Genomic DNA, 13,566 nt, shown 5'->3' on the forward strand with positions numbered 1-13,566 from the left:
AAACTATAATTGTCTGTTGATCCTAAATAATGCTATTACATTATTGTTAATTTTTTTTTTTTTTTTAAGACAGCATTGTTGTGACATTATAACCACATAACTGGGTTATCTTTCTCACATTTGTAGGAAATAAAGGAGAGACGTTTGTGGGCCTGATGGGAAGAAGCATTTCCAGTGGTGGTAAGCACAAATTCCGAGAAACAAAAACTCATTTCAAAATATCAAGGCCAGCTTTATTGATATTAAAAATATCAAATTGCTAATACACATTTAACAACTAGGATTAAAAGTACAAAGCAAAGACATGTTGAGTTCAAATGTTTTCTGTGTATTACAGAGTCTTTAACCGGAATAGTTCCTTCTGCAACAACCACTGCGATCCATGTTTTGGAGAAACCACACGAGCAAGGTACGATTGTATCAGTATAAAAACCTGAGGTTGTTTTATTTCTATGTGCATTCTTAAAGTGGTATTGTCATCATTCTTTTTTTTATATTCTCAGCAAATTAAAAATATTTGAATTCATTATTCCATTATTTGGCAGGTTCATCAGAGGAATGGGTCCCAATCCTGTATTGATGGAGCTAAAGAAAAGAAGTACATATTATTATGATCTATACAATTTTTACACCAACCAAAGACATTACCATACATCATACTCCTCAAAATACACTCAGTTTCGATTCATGCTAACAATTATTTGTATTAACCCCAAACAAAAACAGCTACCATCTTTAAAATGCACATTTCTTGAATGAAATAAAAACAGCAGCTTGTAAATGCTGCCACATGTAAATGTTTTTTTTTTGTTTTTCTTTTGCATGAGCAAAGCAAAACATTCATGTTATCCACCACACTGGACCATTTATCATTTAACATTCAAAGCTGAGTAGATGCAGGCAGGTTTAAAACAGAGGACAAACAGATTCTCTACATTGTTTGACAATGTTGTAATCAAGAATCATTGGACCTGGAGCGTATGGCGTTTAAAATATATAAACAAAAGTAAAATATAAAAGTAAAAAAAAAAAAAAAAAGTTCCAGGACACAAATAAGCAGGGTAAAAACATGAAAGAGAGAAAAAAACACTGGTCTTTATTGACAGTTCATAGGTCTAGGCTACTTGTGGCTGGTGAGGCTGGAGGTGAGTTCATTCAGTAGCCTGAGGAGCTTAGTGCTTATGTCCCTTTGGGAGGGGTCCATTTTAGTGAGCTCGGGTCGATAGTTTTGTTGCTGTTGCCTCGCTTGATCTCCTTCGCTTTCCACTCATCGATTAGGTCCTGAGAGGAAGACAGAAATAACAAACATTCAACTGAAGCACTATTACTGTCATATAAATGCAGGAGGAATGTGGTACATGGAAATAACAGTGTTAATATTCCTAAAAATTACTTGTTTGACTGTAAAAAAATTTCTTATCTTACCTGCCGCTTCAACACCAAGTGCTTTCCCTTCCAATACTTCAGCATCTGCAGAGACTGCAGTGTGCTCACGATGTCCACCGGATTGACAGCAGTTTCCTGACTGATCTCTGTGCATCAAGCAAAAATATACAACAGTTAATATGTTTTGTATTTGCATGTGTGTACTATCTTTTCATGTGTTAATAAACCTTTCCCACCTGCAAGTGGGCAGCCTGTTTGAATTGTGTGTTCTTGCTCACCTTTGATGGAGATTTCCTTCCCCTGGAAATTGTACATGTATCGGAGTAATACTTCCTTCCAGTAGCTACGGTAACTGATGAGGCCCAGGTCGGACAGGGGCCTCTCCGGTGAGCCCACCTTCTCCTCCACTTTGGACAGCAGGTAGCCTAAAACGAAGCACAAAGGACAGTCAGCAAGAGAAGTCTACAGACCAGAATGATTATTTAAATATGGTTTTCATTCCTAAATTCCAAAAAATACATTAATCAAGAAAATACAATTTAATCAAGAATAAATCTGAGATGACAAATCTTGCAGTCGCTCACAGATCAATCTATAGCAAAGCCCTGCGTGAATATTACTGAAGCATATAAAGCAGAACACTGTGTTAAATTATTTCCACATTTATAGATTGATTAATCAGAATGTTAGGACAGACTACAGTCATTTTAATCATGCTGGCTCAGTAAACAACTGACAATAAGACGAAAATCACAGAACATTATACGTACTGAAGTCAATGAGCATCTTGCCAAAACCTTGCCTCATGTACTGTGGCATTGTCAGGATGCAGGATACATTGTAGTTCAGGAAGGAATTCTTTTCCTTGAAGCGATAAAAAAGAAAAGAAAAACATTGCAGTTGCGTCTGTGTACAAATATCATTACATACACACCATGAATGTAAACGTGTTTTAAAAATTTACCTTGGAAAAGTATCCCACTAAATGGCAGCCGGTGTTGTCGGCCTCAGTCATGACGTAGAAGAGAAAAGGCTCCACGTCGTAGTATAGAGTTTTGTGGTCCAAAAACAGTTTGGCGAGTAAACACAGATTCTGGCAGTAGATCTACAGATAAAAACGGCATGTACTCCATTTATTCATGCTGCTTATTTGTTATTTGATTGTCTAAAAAAGAAAATAAGATGACACCGTCTGTGCTCTTTACAGATGTAACCGATCAAGGGAAAGCAGCAGTTTTAAGGTCAGAGCCTCCTTACCTTGTTCTTTTTGCCGTCAACTTCAAACACAGATATAGCTCCTTTTCTGTACACCTCATCTCCTGGAGGATGCTTCCACACGCATTTGGCCTGAAAAGACAAATCAATGTCACTTCTACAGAACACATACATCAAACACATACAGCAGCCTATATTTGAGGGCTATAAGTTAGTGTTTGTGATAGTCAGACGTGGTATGCATTAACAACCTTTTCGTTTTTAGCTTCAAATATAATTAACTATCTGTCGGTTTGTCTTTTTCATACAGTAGATATCTCACAAACAGATTATTGCATAAACTGTAACCCTGACACTTGGAGATTTCACTGTCTGACTCTCACCATGTGCCGCCTGAGAATGGTCTGGCTCTTCATGTACTTGAGGCAGAATTCACAGACGTAGAGGCGACCCAAGCGTGCATACTCCTCAGGATAGGGTGAGTGGTACCAGGTGTCGAGCTCGTAACGGCCAAACAGGATGGTCTTAATCATGTTGCTGCCCTCTGTGATCTGACCCTGGATACGCAGCTTCTCCTGCAGGAGGGAAGACAGGGGGGGAATACACGGTGTTACTACTGATCTTAGCGTCAAAATGTGTGATTCTCCAGCAAAAGCTATCTTGCTAACATGCCTAAAATTTGGTCTTAATTAGCAATTCATATAAGATTTCTGAATACAGGAGTCACTCTTAACGGAGACATGAAACAGCTCATTACCAGGTCTTCAGATGCACGGGCCTGGGCTTTCCTGAAGAGCTCCAGGTCATAATCACTGGTGATGTTTTCCAGCAGAGGCTCTCTGGTGTTGCCGTGTGTCTGCCGATGCTCCTGTGGACCCAGACAGAAAGAGGAACAGAGCTAAGACAATATATAATCCAATATGCAAACATAATGCTGGAGTGTCAGCTGTAATAGTGATGAATGGTGTGCACAAAGGGTGATGTACCATGTGCTTTTCTTTCTGCTCCTTCTGAAGGCCAGAGTTTCGTCCCTTCCTTAGCTCAGCCACCTGCTCTTTGTATCTGCTCTGTTTTGATGTTGGTGTCTGTGAATCAAGATAGAAATTCATTGAATTTCATGGTTGATATCAGACCTGCACAACAGCTAAAACTCTAATTTGCTATTCTATATATTATCAGCACGTGGTGGACCATGTGCGATAAGTTGTGCGGTCCTACATAACATTCAAATGTTTTCTGTGACGTGATGCTAATCACTGTAAAAAGAAGTTACCTGGTGACGAGTTGCATGGCGCGAGTTGCTTTCTTCCTGCCCCTTCACCTCCTCCTCTTGTTTCTCACGGCTGATGGCTTTTACCTAAAATAAAAAGTAACAGATTACAGTCTGTGTTAAAAAACAAACAGCTGACAGTCTTGTTATTTCTCTCTGAAATAGGTCTGAGAAGAAGGACATGTTGCAGCTAAAACTGTCAGTACTGAATGATACGGATTCTTTGTTTATTGTCTTTAAGTCAGTGTTATGCTATCACAAAGATAAAATTAAAAAAGCATAAGAGTTCTTTGTTTAATATTTATTTTCTATTTTCTTTTTTTTTGTAAATATGTATTACTTAGAAATGTGTGTTTGGGGAGTAAGATTATTTATTGAATAGTGGAGAAGGGGTAGGTTTAAATAAGCATATGCTTCATCCTACTCCTTTTCGGACATGTTGGGTTCACATTATTACTTTTTGTATTGACTATTGTTATTGTTGTTTTGATTATTTTCATTGGATTTGTTTGTTTTTCAGTTTAATTTGTTCTGTTACCCGCACATGTTCAAAATAAACTATTTAAACTAAACTAAAACTAAACTAGAAATATGTCTGACCATTCTAACCATTAAATAAACGTACTTATCTAACACAATGTAGATACCCAAAGGCATTAAAAATATATGCACAGATATCATAATACAAGGATTACATAATGAAAGGAAGAAGATTAGGAAGGCAAACAAAATCAAACACTACATCACATCATATAACAAAGTCATTGAGACAAACCCTCATCTGAAACATATCATCAGACAATCAACTAAAATGTAAAAATATCTCCAGTTTTTTTTTTTTTTTGAAATACTCACCTTGCATTCATCAGCAGAAAGATTGTGGTAAAGCGGGCAACCTGATACAGCAAAATGGCGTTCGTGTTTCCCTGTGAGGTGACCTGGGACATTTGAGAAAAGGTGGTCATTGATTTTGATAAGATGTCACTGAATATAGATCAAATTCAATGTGTTCAAATAAATAATCACCCCCCCTCGATGAACCTTTGTGTGAAACTTTCAGAAAGACAGGGATTTTACCAAGTGAATTGCATCCCGGTGTAGGGCATTTCATGTTGAAGTTGTAGGTCTCGTGACAGCGGCGGCGCTTAGGTCGATGGGAGAGGTCCTTATCTGAGTCTCTGTTGGTTTGGTCTTTGGCCTGGCTCTCATCGTGGGAGGCGTTGGGGCTAGAGATGTCCAGTTCAGATTCAGAGGAGGGCGCATTTCCTGTGGGTGTCAACGGTGGAGACTCATCATGGTCCGCAGCTCGCTTCAAGTCCGGGGTATCTGAAGTAACAAGAGTCAAACCACCGCGTTGGTTAAACAGCTGAGATGGAAAAAACACTTTAAAGCTTTCTGTTTTTATTGACAGGGTATGGTGGCTCACCCTGAGAGCTTTGGCTAAGGCGAGTAGAGGCTCTGGTGAGGCGCTGTCTCTTAGGCATGTTCCCATCGCTTTCTGAACTATTGGTCTGTTCCCGCTCAGCGGAAGAGTCTGAATCTTCAGTCCCATCTGAACCACTCCCAGCCATATGTCTCTGTTAGGGGGGGAAAAACGAAAATGAGAGGCATCCTTACACAAACTCACAACAATATAGATGCTGATGTGAAAGGGCAAGTGTCAGTGATGCAAATTAGACATGACAACAAAGCAATAAATGAGGATTTTTAGATTCCTAAAACCAGCATGACAAAATCTGGGACAGTTTGTTTGTCTAACAAGATCTAGGTACGGGTTGTCCTCCTGATTTTGATCCAGCTAACACTGAACACTGAAACCCTGAAGGCCACAGACAGCTGATAGCTCGCTGCTAGCTGGCTTTGTGGCTTGTTTGCGGCTAGCTACTATATTTTACCGCAGTTAGCATTTAGCACTTTGCAAAGAGCAAGTAATCAAAGCGGGTGACATAGTAGCAGCTCCACGGCAAAGTATCCACCCTGTTTATCAATGAAACAACGTATTATTACTGTTAGCTTAGCATGTCACGTTAGCTAAACTGCCCCCGTTTTCTCATAACAGACCGAGGCGCCGGACTGCGTAAACAAAACACACAATTTAAGATGTAGCGCTTAATTGTGAGCTTTTCTACCGTGTGTATTCACATATTATCAACACAATGCCATTCGCTGTGGTCTGACGGTGAATTCGGCACACATATAACCCACAAAGCTCGTTTCTATTTTTAATAATAGTCGAGATTAAGCTTCAGACGCGGGTTAGCTGCTCGATACCGCCCACGAAGATTTAACGTCAGTTAACTTACTTTGTTGTTATTTGAAAACGTTGACAAAAGCAAAACATGACAGCCAGCATAGATGGAAATCAACCAACTCAACTGCTGAGCAGGACATATGCACGTCTGGCGTTAAAGCTAACATGCTAAACTGCGGGAGTATTGAATGGGCTATGGCGGAACAACACAGCGGCGCTAACTGAGCTAACGTGACCCTCCAGTGCGACCTACATTTGTTCTTACCGGTCGTCTACGAGGCATCTTCACCGTGATGAGCGGGACTTCTTGTGGGTTTTTTATTGTTCCAAATGGCAGTATTTCCCCCCAAAAAATTACAGATAAAAAGATGAAAGAAAACTATTTATTGATTTTGTTTCCCCTCCAGACAGAAGTTTATATGTACACAGCGTTGCCTGGATCTCCCGCGCCACACTACCCGCACAGAGCGAGCAGAGAACTACATTTCCGGTGTGAGATCCACGGAGCGTGAGCCTCCTGACCAGCAGGGGGCGACTTTATTTTATTTTAGCGTCACACAGAAAACCTGTTGATTTGGTAGTTTCTGTGTAACCAGTATAAAGAAGGAGAAACTACACTTATATTTATTTATACTGTCACTGATAATTACCAATTTAACTACAGTACAATTAACTACAGTGCAACTACAGTAATCATGACATCTGCAGTGTGCTCTCCCACTAAATCTGACAAAAGTATCAAGATCCAACAGTAGTCTTTTCTGGAACTTTCAACCTTATCTAAGGGGTCTTCCTCAACAAATTGAATTTGAATGCATTATATAAAGAAAGATTGCAAGATATGGTTAAAAGCTCTTGTTGATTGACCCTTTTATTAAAATGTGGTTATTTATATAAATGTCTTTGTTTATTTTTCTCAAATTACTGTTTTCCACGTCCTACTGACCCTTTTTACATGGATTAAAACTGATCCATGAACCCAACATTCCCTCACATTTTTCAGATGTCCCAGTTATTCGTTTCTCTGTTTTATGTCTCCATGTCCCCACCTTCACATTCTCAGCTGTATTGGAGAACCTAGATAATGCATCTGTTTTCCTGAAAGTTCCACAGACAGACTATAAATGGCAGGGGGAAGGGGTTGTGTGGGGCAAGACTCCCAGCAGCTGATACCAGCTGCTCTATATATAGCCACCAGAGCCTGGTCCTCCACATTGGAGCACACAGCGTGAATGAACAACCCACATGCTTTTTACTTTCAAAGGAATAAGAAGGTCGTTTCTGTTTTAGCATTGCAAGAATTAAAATGAACAAGGTCAAAATTGTCAGACCAGAGGAGAGGTAAGTATTATTAGTGCTAGGAGGAATTTCATTTTTTGAAAACAAAACTGCTATAAATGATGATATATTTGATTCAAAAGTCTAATAGTTTTTCTGTGTCTTAACAGTCAGCCAGCACATATGGTGTGGTATGACAGAAAGAAATATGTCCATGCCAACTTCTTGGTTCACAAACCTAAAGATGTCAAGGTGGATATCCAGCCAGACAAAGTTATTTTATGGTAAGTTTAAATATAAACAGCATTTTGTTTCTCTGTTAGTGAAATCTTATTCTTGCTCTCTGTTTCTGTTTTATGTAAAATACTTAGTGTGACAGGGTTTGTTTACAATGCCAGTAGTTATTTTCAGGGATTCAGTTGATAATGTGGCTAGTTGTCTGTATTATAAAGTTTTGTAAATTGTATTGTGTATTCTTCCCTTGACAACCCTGTCTTGTCTTTACAACAGCTGCAAAAACCACACAGACGATGTGATCTACAATGAGGTGTACTTCTATGAAAAAATAGAAATCAATGTAAGCATTTCATACATGCTGAGACCAATGAAATATAACTCATTCTATGTTGTAAGCTGAAATATAGAGTGATGTTATATAGACATGTGTTTTTTTCCCCCAAGGACTCCAGAGAACGAGTGTTTGAACGCACCATCACTCTCTTACTGAGGAAAGTGAAGCCTGATTATGCATGGCCTCGATTCCAGAAGGATGGAGCTAAGGTAAGTCTGTGTGTGTGTGTTTAAATGGATCGGTCATGTATTCTTCATCATCATCAGCCACACTGTCCTCATTTAGGTCTAAAAATTCTCATGAGCTCAGAGCACAATGGTTGAATGGCTATTATTATATTTGTCACCACACCCTTTGTAAATAAAGTGCTACCACATGCTGTGGCTGTCTCAGAAATCAGAATCAGGTAGGATTTCACATATTTCACAATATTTACCCTGTTATTTTGGTGGATAACAAAAAAGTGAGGAGAGAGATATGTAGAAGAAAAAAAGCAAGTGGTAACAAATCAAGAAGCATAAATAAAAAATAAAAAAAAGATGAAAAAACAGACAAATATGCAGAGATGTGCAAATATTGCAGTCCTGAATAAGAAACATGTACTTAACACCTGATATATTTGTTAAATGACAATCTATACAGTTAACCCCCAACAGCTGTATAAATATGAAGCAGGGCGCTGATTTACCGCCCCTCTCTACTTTACTTTGATAAATAAAATGTAAATTGTTTTGTTTCTCCTTCTTTTTGCAGCCTAGTTGGATTGCCGTAGACTTCGATAACTGGAGGGACTGGGAGCATGAAGAAGATGAGGGAAAAGAGGAGTACGACAGATACGTAGATGTGAGTAATGAAATCAAGGAAATCATGCAATATTATTTATCAGGTGTCTTTATATTTGTGTAAACACTTGTCTTTCCTTTTTCAGATGATCAGAGATATGTCTACCAGTAATAAAGGAGAGGCACCAGACATGGGAGATCTTAGTGATGTAGGTGCAGAGTTTAAGTTGTTCTGTTTTGCCACAATAATAAAAATAAATAGTTTAGAGTGTAATGGATAATCTAATAATCACATAAACCAACTACTTTTACAGCCTGGCTTTTAGCCTCTGACAGTATTGACATGCTGTGATGCATGACTCTATACACTAGATAAATCCCAAACATGTTATTTTATTAATCATTGAAATGTTGACACTGACCTCTTTCTACCTTCCTTCTTCCCCTACAGTCTGACTGAGACGCTCTCTCCTGTGAGACCACTATAACTTGATTGCTCAGGATACTGAAGACAACAATATGTTTGCTGAAGCTTGTAATGTTTCCAGATCATTTACTATGTTGTTATTGCCCACAATACTGTTTTTGCATATGTGATATTTTCTATAGGATTATTTATTGACACATTGTTTCCCACTGTACACTAACATATCGTTGTCAATTTGAATAAAAAATAAGTTTTACAAACCATGGTTTGAAAGTCATTGTGATAGATATGATTGGGGGTATATGTTTCACGTTTACCAATAAAGAAAATAATTTAGCATGGTTGTTTGTTTCAGTAACTACAGAAGATGACGTGATGTAGCAAAAAGGATGCTGGCTTCATTGATTAATTATTCATTCTTGGTACAGCAGTACAAACAGACAGACACAGACAATGAAATGAAATAAAACAAGGAAAGAGTCTTGAAAAAAACAGTCACTGAACAAATCTGTACAAGTATTAATATCACAATATTGTACATGTCTATTTGTACTGTTAATTTGTTTTATTTTATTCTTTCAAATATGTTTTAATTGTTCATATGTCCATAGTCTTCTATTGGTGATTTTTAACCACTAGTTGTTATTGTTCTGAATGGTGATAGTTGGATGTACCCATGTTTTATCTATACAGTCATTTTATATACACTGAATTGTATTTGAACTTTTGCAACAGGTTGTAGCGCATGTTATATACCTACTCCAAATTGTATGTGTATTTTATACAATTGCATGTATTAATGGGGATTTTCTTCACGTTTAAAGGGTTTAAAGCATAGACATATATACATATACATATACATATGTTTATATGTCTATGGTTTAAAGACGAGTCTCCATTAAAGCAAGCCGAAATCATCTGAAGTCAGCAGAACTATGTTTGGACTCTGTTGCTAGCCGTACTCAGCTAACGCTGTCACAGTCAGTCACTTGTGTCACAGTTAGCTCGTGTCTCAGGTGGAGTTTTACCTACAAAACACTCCAAAATGGCTTTTCAGTGTCAAAGAGACTGCTATATGAAAGAGGTATGAACCTTTTCTGGTTTGTTTAATCAGTGCTGACCTCACCTGACTAACGTTTAACAGCTATTCTCTGCTGAATTGTTTAGCATGTTGCTAACGGGAGCACTAGCCGGTGTTTCGGTTTATTGCGTGACCGTGTTAACTGCAGACCGTTAGCTGAATGTGTATGTCGCAGTTACGACAGTAACAGTAAGATAGGGAGCTGGCCATGGGAATGCCTCTTTGTTTATTTATTTTTTCATTAATGTTACAATGTTAAAAAAAACTGTCTTCGTCTTTGGTTTTTTGCTTGACAACTCTTCCTGTTTCAATGGCTGTCGTAACTACGACAACCACATTCAACATACATTCGGCTAACGGTCGCCAGTTAACACGGTCGCTCAATAAACCGAAACACCAGTTACCGAATATAACTCTTTACTTACTCAGTGTATATTTGGTAAATGCTAAATTACATAATGTGACAAGGCAACAGCAACATTCCTAGCTAGCCACTCACATTCATAAACGCATATAAAAATTTAGGATTTTCTAATTGTCAATAACCATATGTACTGTATTGAGGTTAACATGCACGCTTCTGTCTCTTTATGCAAACTCAGACCTGATTAAAGTGACCGGTGAAGTGTATGTTTACATGTCATTGTTTTCCTTTCAGTTTGTTACCACTGTAGTGTCCTGCTGCCCAGCGGAGCTCAAACAAGAAGTCAATGGGAAGAAAGAAACTCTTAAAGGCTTCAACGTCAAGCTCCAAGACACCGTCTTGTTTCCTGAGGGAGGAGGCCAGGTAAGCTGGTTTTTTAAACTTTTAGTCCCTACATCAGGCAGGTCCCATCAGCGGTCACTGCAAATATGTTCATGGTGTTCATTGTGTCAGAAGTAATGCATAAAGCCATGCTATATGATATTACTACTATAGTAATTTGCATGTTTTGTATTGTCCTCCTTCAGCCAGATGATCATGGGCTGATTGGAGATGTCCCAGTTTTAAGGGTGACAAGACAGGGGCCTGACGCCTTACACTTTGTGAGCTCCCCTCTGGACGAGGGTCAGGAGGTGCACGTGAAGGTGGACTGGGAGAGGAGGTTTGACCACATGCAGCAACACTCAGGTGACAAACACTGAGCGAACAATCCCAGAAACTGTTGTACATCGATCTGTCAATCACATGTGGTTATTACACTATTGTTTTCTTCCTGACTCGTAGGTCAGCACTTGATCACAGCTTTGGCAGAGACGTTTTTTGGATACAAGACCACATCCTGGTAAATCACCACTGCAAAGATACCTTTTGCTGTGACCATAAAAAACTTTATTTAGTTGGGTTTATGGTTTAATTTATCATCTTTTTCTTTTTTCAGGGAACTGGGGCGTCAGAGAAGCACCATTGAACTGGACACTCCCTCTGTGAAGCCTGGCCAGCTCCAGGCCCTGGAGGAAGCTGTAAACGAAAAGATCAGAGCCCACGTCCCTGTCACTGTTCAGCTTCTCTCTATAGATGATCCTGCTGTAGAAAAGGTCTATACTCGTATTGTATTTGGTGCTAAAATTCTCTCTCTACAGTATCTATTAAAGTGACCAGAAGAGATTTTACATGTAGAGTGTAGATGTTACATGAATTGTGTGTGTGCACTAGGTGAGGAGTCGAGGGCTACCAGAGGACCATGCAGGGCCCATTCGGATCATTGATATCGAGGGCATCGATGCCAACATGTGCTGTGGAACCCACGTGTCTAACCTCAGTCACTTACAGGTTCATGTCATGTTCGTAACGTTATGTGTACCACAAGTGATTTTAATAAATTACTCATTCTGTGCTTCGTTTCTCATTATCTCATTTTTAGGTAATAAAGCTGCTGGGAACTGAAAAGGGAAAGAAAAACAAAACTAATCTGATCTTCCTGGCAGGAAACAGGGTATTGAAGTATGCTGAGAAAAGCTACAGCACAGAGCGATCACTGGTGTCTCTCCTGAAGTAAGTTCAAAGTCAGATTTATTCAAATATGTGAGTTAAAAAAAATCACAAAGTTTGAAAAGAAAAAATCTTTTTATTATTCAACAGAACAGGACCTGATGAACATGTTGAGGCAGTTGACAAGTTGCAGAAGTCGGTCAAGCTGCTACAGAAAGTAAGAACATTTCCTCTCTATTCTCACTCACTGCCCCTCGTGTTTGAGCTGCACACCTGCTGTTCACCAGAAGAGGGCCTCATTTAGAGAATGAGAGTTTTGACAGACACTACATTGCAGATAGACTTCCTAACCATCATAAAATGTCTTGGGCAGACTAACCTCACCCTGCTACGAGATATGGCTGTCCTCATTGCCCAGAACTTTAAGAATGACCCCCAGCGAGGAAACTTCTTCAGCTTGCACAAGTAAGACAAGTGCTTGTTTGTAGGTATGGCATAATACTGTACATCGTCCTGGTGTTTAAATACCTTGAAAACTCCACAGCAATGACACAGACGTCATTAGGGAGACTCAGTCGAGTATCTCTGAGTATTTTGGAGAGATAAGTGTCTCTTTTTTTTCCCTACAGAAAAGAGGGTGACAATGAGTTCATGAACATCATCGCCAATGAAATAAACACTGAGGTAAGATCCTAACCCGACTGTTTGGTTCTTGGTGTTTGCAGGTAAATATTTTTGTTAAGCCTCATGTTGTCTGCTCTCAGGAAACTTTGGTTTTCCTGACTGTTGGTGAGGAAAAGGGACCTGGTTTGTTTGTGCTGGCCGGACCCAGTGGACCAGTGGCTGAAATGGGACCGCGGTAAGAGAAACTACCACACGTATTTATTTAGCCACTATTTCAAAAACCTCAGTTTATGCTGGTACTGAGTTCTTCTCTGTGCTTTCCAGGGTGTTAGAGATTCTCCAAGGGAAGGGTGCTGGAAAAAATGGACGTTATCAAGGCAAAGCCAACAGCCTGGCACGAAGAGGGGAGGTGGAGGCTTTGCTGCAGCAGCACTGCAAACATCGCACATCAGAGGAAGAATAAAGGCTTCAACAGTTCAATAAAAATAAATATTTTATGATGGAAACTACACATTTAGATTACTTAGAATTTGTGCTAAAAACTAAATGTGTATAAGCACACAATGAATCTCTAATTTAAACGAAAATGTAAATAATTATGACTTTTGTACGACATGCGCTGTACATATTTGAATGTTAAATATTATGTACCGTTTTTCTTCATTTAAATCCACATCTGTTAAACTTTATGTTCTGTGTGTCAATTCAGACATAGATAATAAAAATGTGTTTAGTGTCCTGCTGCTTATACTGTTGATGCTGGTTTAGT

General features: G+C 39.0%; 3 protein-coding genes across 6 annotated transcripts; 2 read left to right on the forward strand and 1 right to left on the reverse strand.

The window, feature by feature from the left end:
* Positions 1-247: 247 nt before the first annotated feature.
* Positions 248-6,636, reverse strand: kat7b (K(lysine) acetyltransferase 7b). Of its 3 annotated transcripts, none has more exons than XM_019261536.2 (14): positions 6,376-6,636; positions 5,298-5,448; positions 4,949-5,197; positions 4,727-4,809; positions 3,875-3,958; positions 3,588-3,686; positions 3,359-3,469; positions 2,985-3,176; positions 2,644-2,733; positions 2,351-2,491; positions 2,157-2,250; positions 1,665-1,811; positions 1,426-1,532; positions 248-1,281 (listed from the first exon to the last, which is right to left on the reverse strand). In XM_019261536.2, exons 1-14 carry the CDS (start codon positions 6,403-6,405, stop codon positions 1,180-1,182), a joined length of 1,680 nt encoding a protein of 559 aa, XP_019117081.1. In that variant the 5' UTR covers positions 6,406-6,636; the 3' UTR covers positions 248-1,179. The 3 variants fall into 3 exon arrangements, with proteins under 3 accessions (XP_019117081.1, XP_019117085.1, XP_019117090.1); XM_019261540.2 differs by having other exon boundaries at positions 6,388-6,524; XM_019261545.2 differs by lacking the exon at positions 6,376-6,636 and adding an exon at positions 6,175-6,348.
* On the forward strand, positions 6,547-9,263 carry ptges3l (prostaglandin E synthase 3 like). Of its 2 annotated transcripts, none has more exons than XM_027289814.1 (7): positions 6,547-6,653; positions 7,571-7,684; positions 7,911-7,977; positions 8,082-8,180; positions 8,725-8,814; positions 8,900-8,962; positions 9,205-9,263. In XM_027289814.1, exons 2-7 carry the CDS (start codon positions 7,584-7,586, stop codon positions 9,211-9,213), a joined length of 429 nt encoding a protein of 142 aa, XP_027145615.1. In that variant the 5' UTR covers positions 6,547-6,653; positions 7,571-7,583; the 3' UTR covers positions 9,214-9,263. The 2 variants fall into 2 exon arrangements, with proteins under 2 accessions (XP_027145615.1, XP_010734605.1); XM_010736303.3 differs by lacking the exon at positions 6,547-6,653 and adding an exon at positions 7,308-7,463.
* Positions 9,264-10,123: 860 nt separating this feature from the next.
* On the forward strand, positions 10,124-13,552 carry aarsd1 (alanyl-tRNA synthetase domain containing 1). The gene is made up of 12 exons (XM_019261978.2): positions 10,124-10,264; positions 10,920-11,048; positions 11,213-11,372; positions 11,469-11,526; positions 11,623-11,779; positions 11,898-12,014; positions 12,106-12,236; positions 12,324-12,390; positions 12,547-12,638; positions 12,803-12,857; positions 12,938-13,032; positions 13,122-13,552. The coding sequence occupies exons 1-12, from the start codon at positions 10,226-10,228 to the stop codon at positions 13,258-13,260; spliced, it is 1,239 nt and encodes a 412-aa protein (XP_019117523.2). The 5' UTR covers positions 10,124-10,225; the 3' UTR covers positions 13,261-13,552.
* Positions 13,553-13,566: the final 14 nt, after the last annotated feature.

Source organism: Larimichthys crocea, chromosome XVI (assembly GCF_000972845.2).
Source record: "Larimichthys crocea isolate SSNF chromosome XVI, L_crocea_2.0, whole genome shotgun sequence".
NCBI classification, from domain to species: Eukaryota; Metazoa; Chordata; class Actinopteri; family Sciaenidae; genus Larimichthys; species Larimichthys crocea.

What these genes read in the sequence shown, in the direction of transcription:
- kat7b (XM_019261536.2), bottom strand. Translation starts at nt 6,405, where the DNA reads ATGCCTCGTAGACGACCGGTAAGAACAAAT. An exon ending in GACGACCGGTAAGAACAAAT is followed by an intron (nt 5,449 to 6,375) that starts GTAGGTCGCACT and finishes CCCCCCTAACAG; the next exon opens with AGACATATGGCTGGGAGTGG. An exon ending in CCATTCTCAGGCGGCACATG is followed by an intron (nt 2,734 to 2,984) that starts GTGAGAGTCAGA and finishes TTGTCTTTTCAG; the next exon opens with GCCAAATGCGTGTGGAAGCA.
- ptges3l (XM_010736303.3), top strand. Translation starts at nt 7,429, where the DNA reads ATGAACAAGGTCAAAATTGTCAGACCAGAGGAGAG. An exon ending in ATTGTCAGACCAGAGGAGAG is followed by an intron (nt 7,464 to 7,570) that starts GTAAGTATTATT and finishes GTGTCTTAACAG; the next exon opens with TCAGCCAGCACATATGGTGT. An exon ending in AGTACGACAGATACGTAGAT is followed by an intron (nt 8,815 to 8,899) that starts GTGAGTAATGAA and finishes TTCCTTTTTCAG; the next exon opens with ATGATCAGAGATATGTCTAC.
- aarsd1 (XM_019261978.2), top strand. Translation starts at nt 10,226, where the DNA reads ATGGCTTTTCAGTGTCAAAGAGACTGCTATATGAAAGAG. An exon ending in GAGACTGCTATATGAAAGAG is followed by an intron (nt 10,265 to 10,919) that starts GTATGAACCTTT and finishes TTTTCCTTTCAG; the next exon opens with TTTGTTACCACTGTAGTGTC. An exon ending in GTGGCTGAAATGGGACCGCG is followed by an intron (nt 13,033 to 13,121) that starts GTAAGAGAAACT and finishes TGTGCTTTCCAG; the next exon opens with GGTGTTAGAGATTCTCCAAG.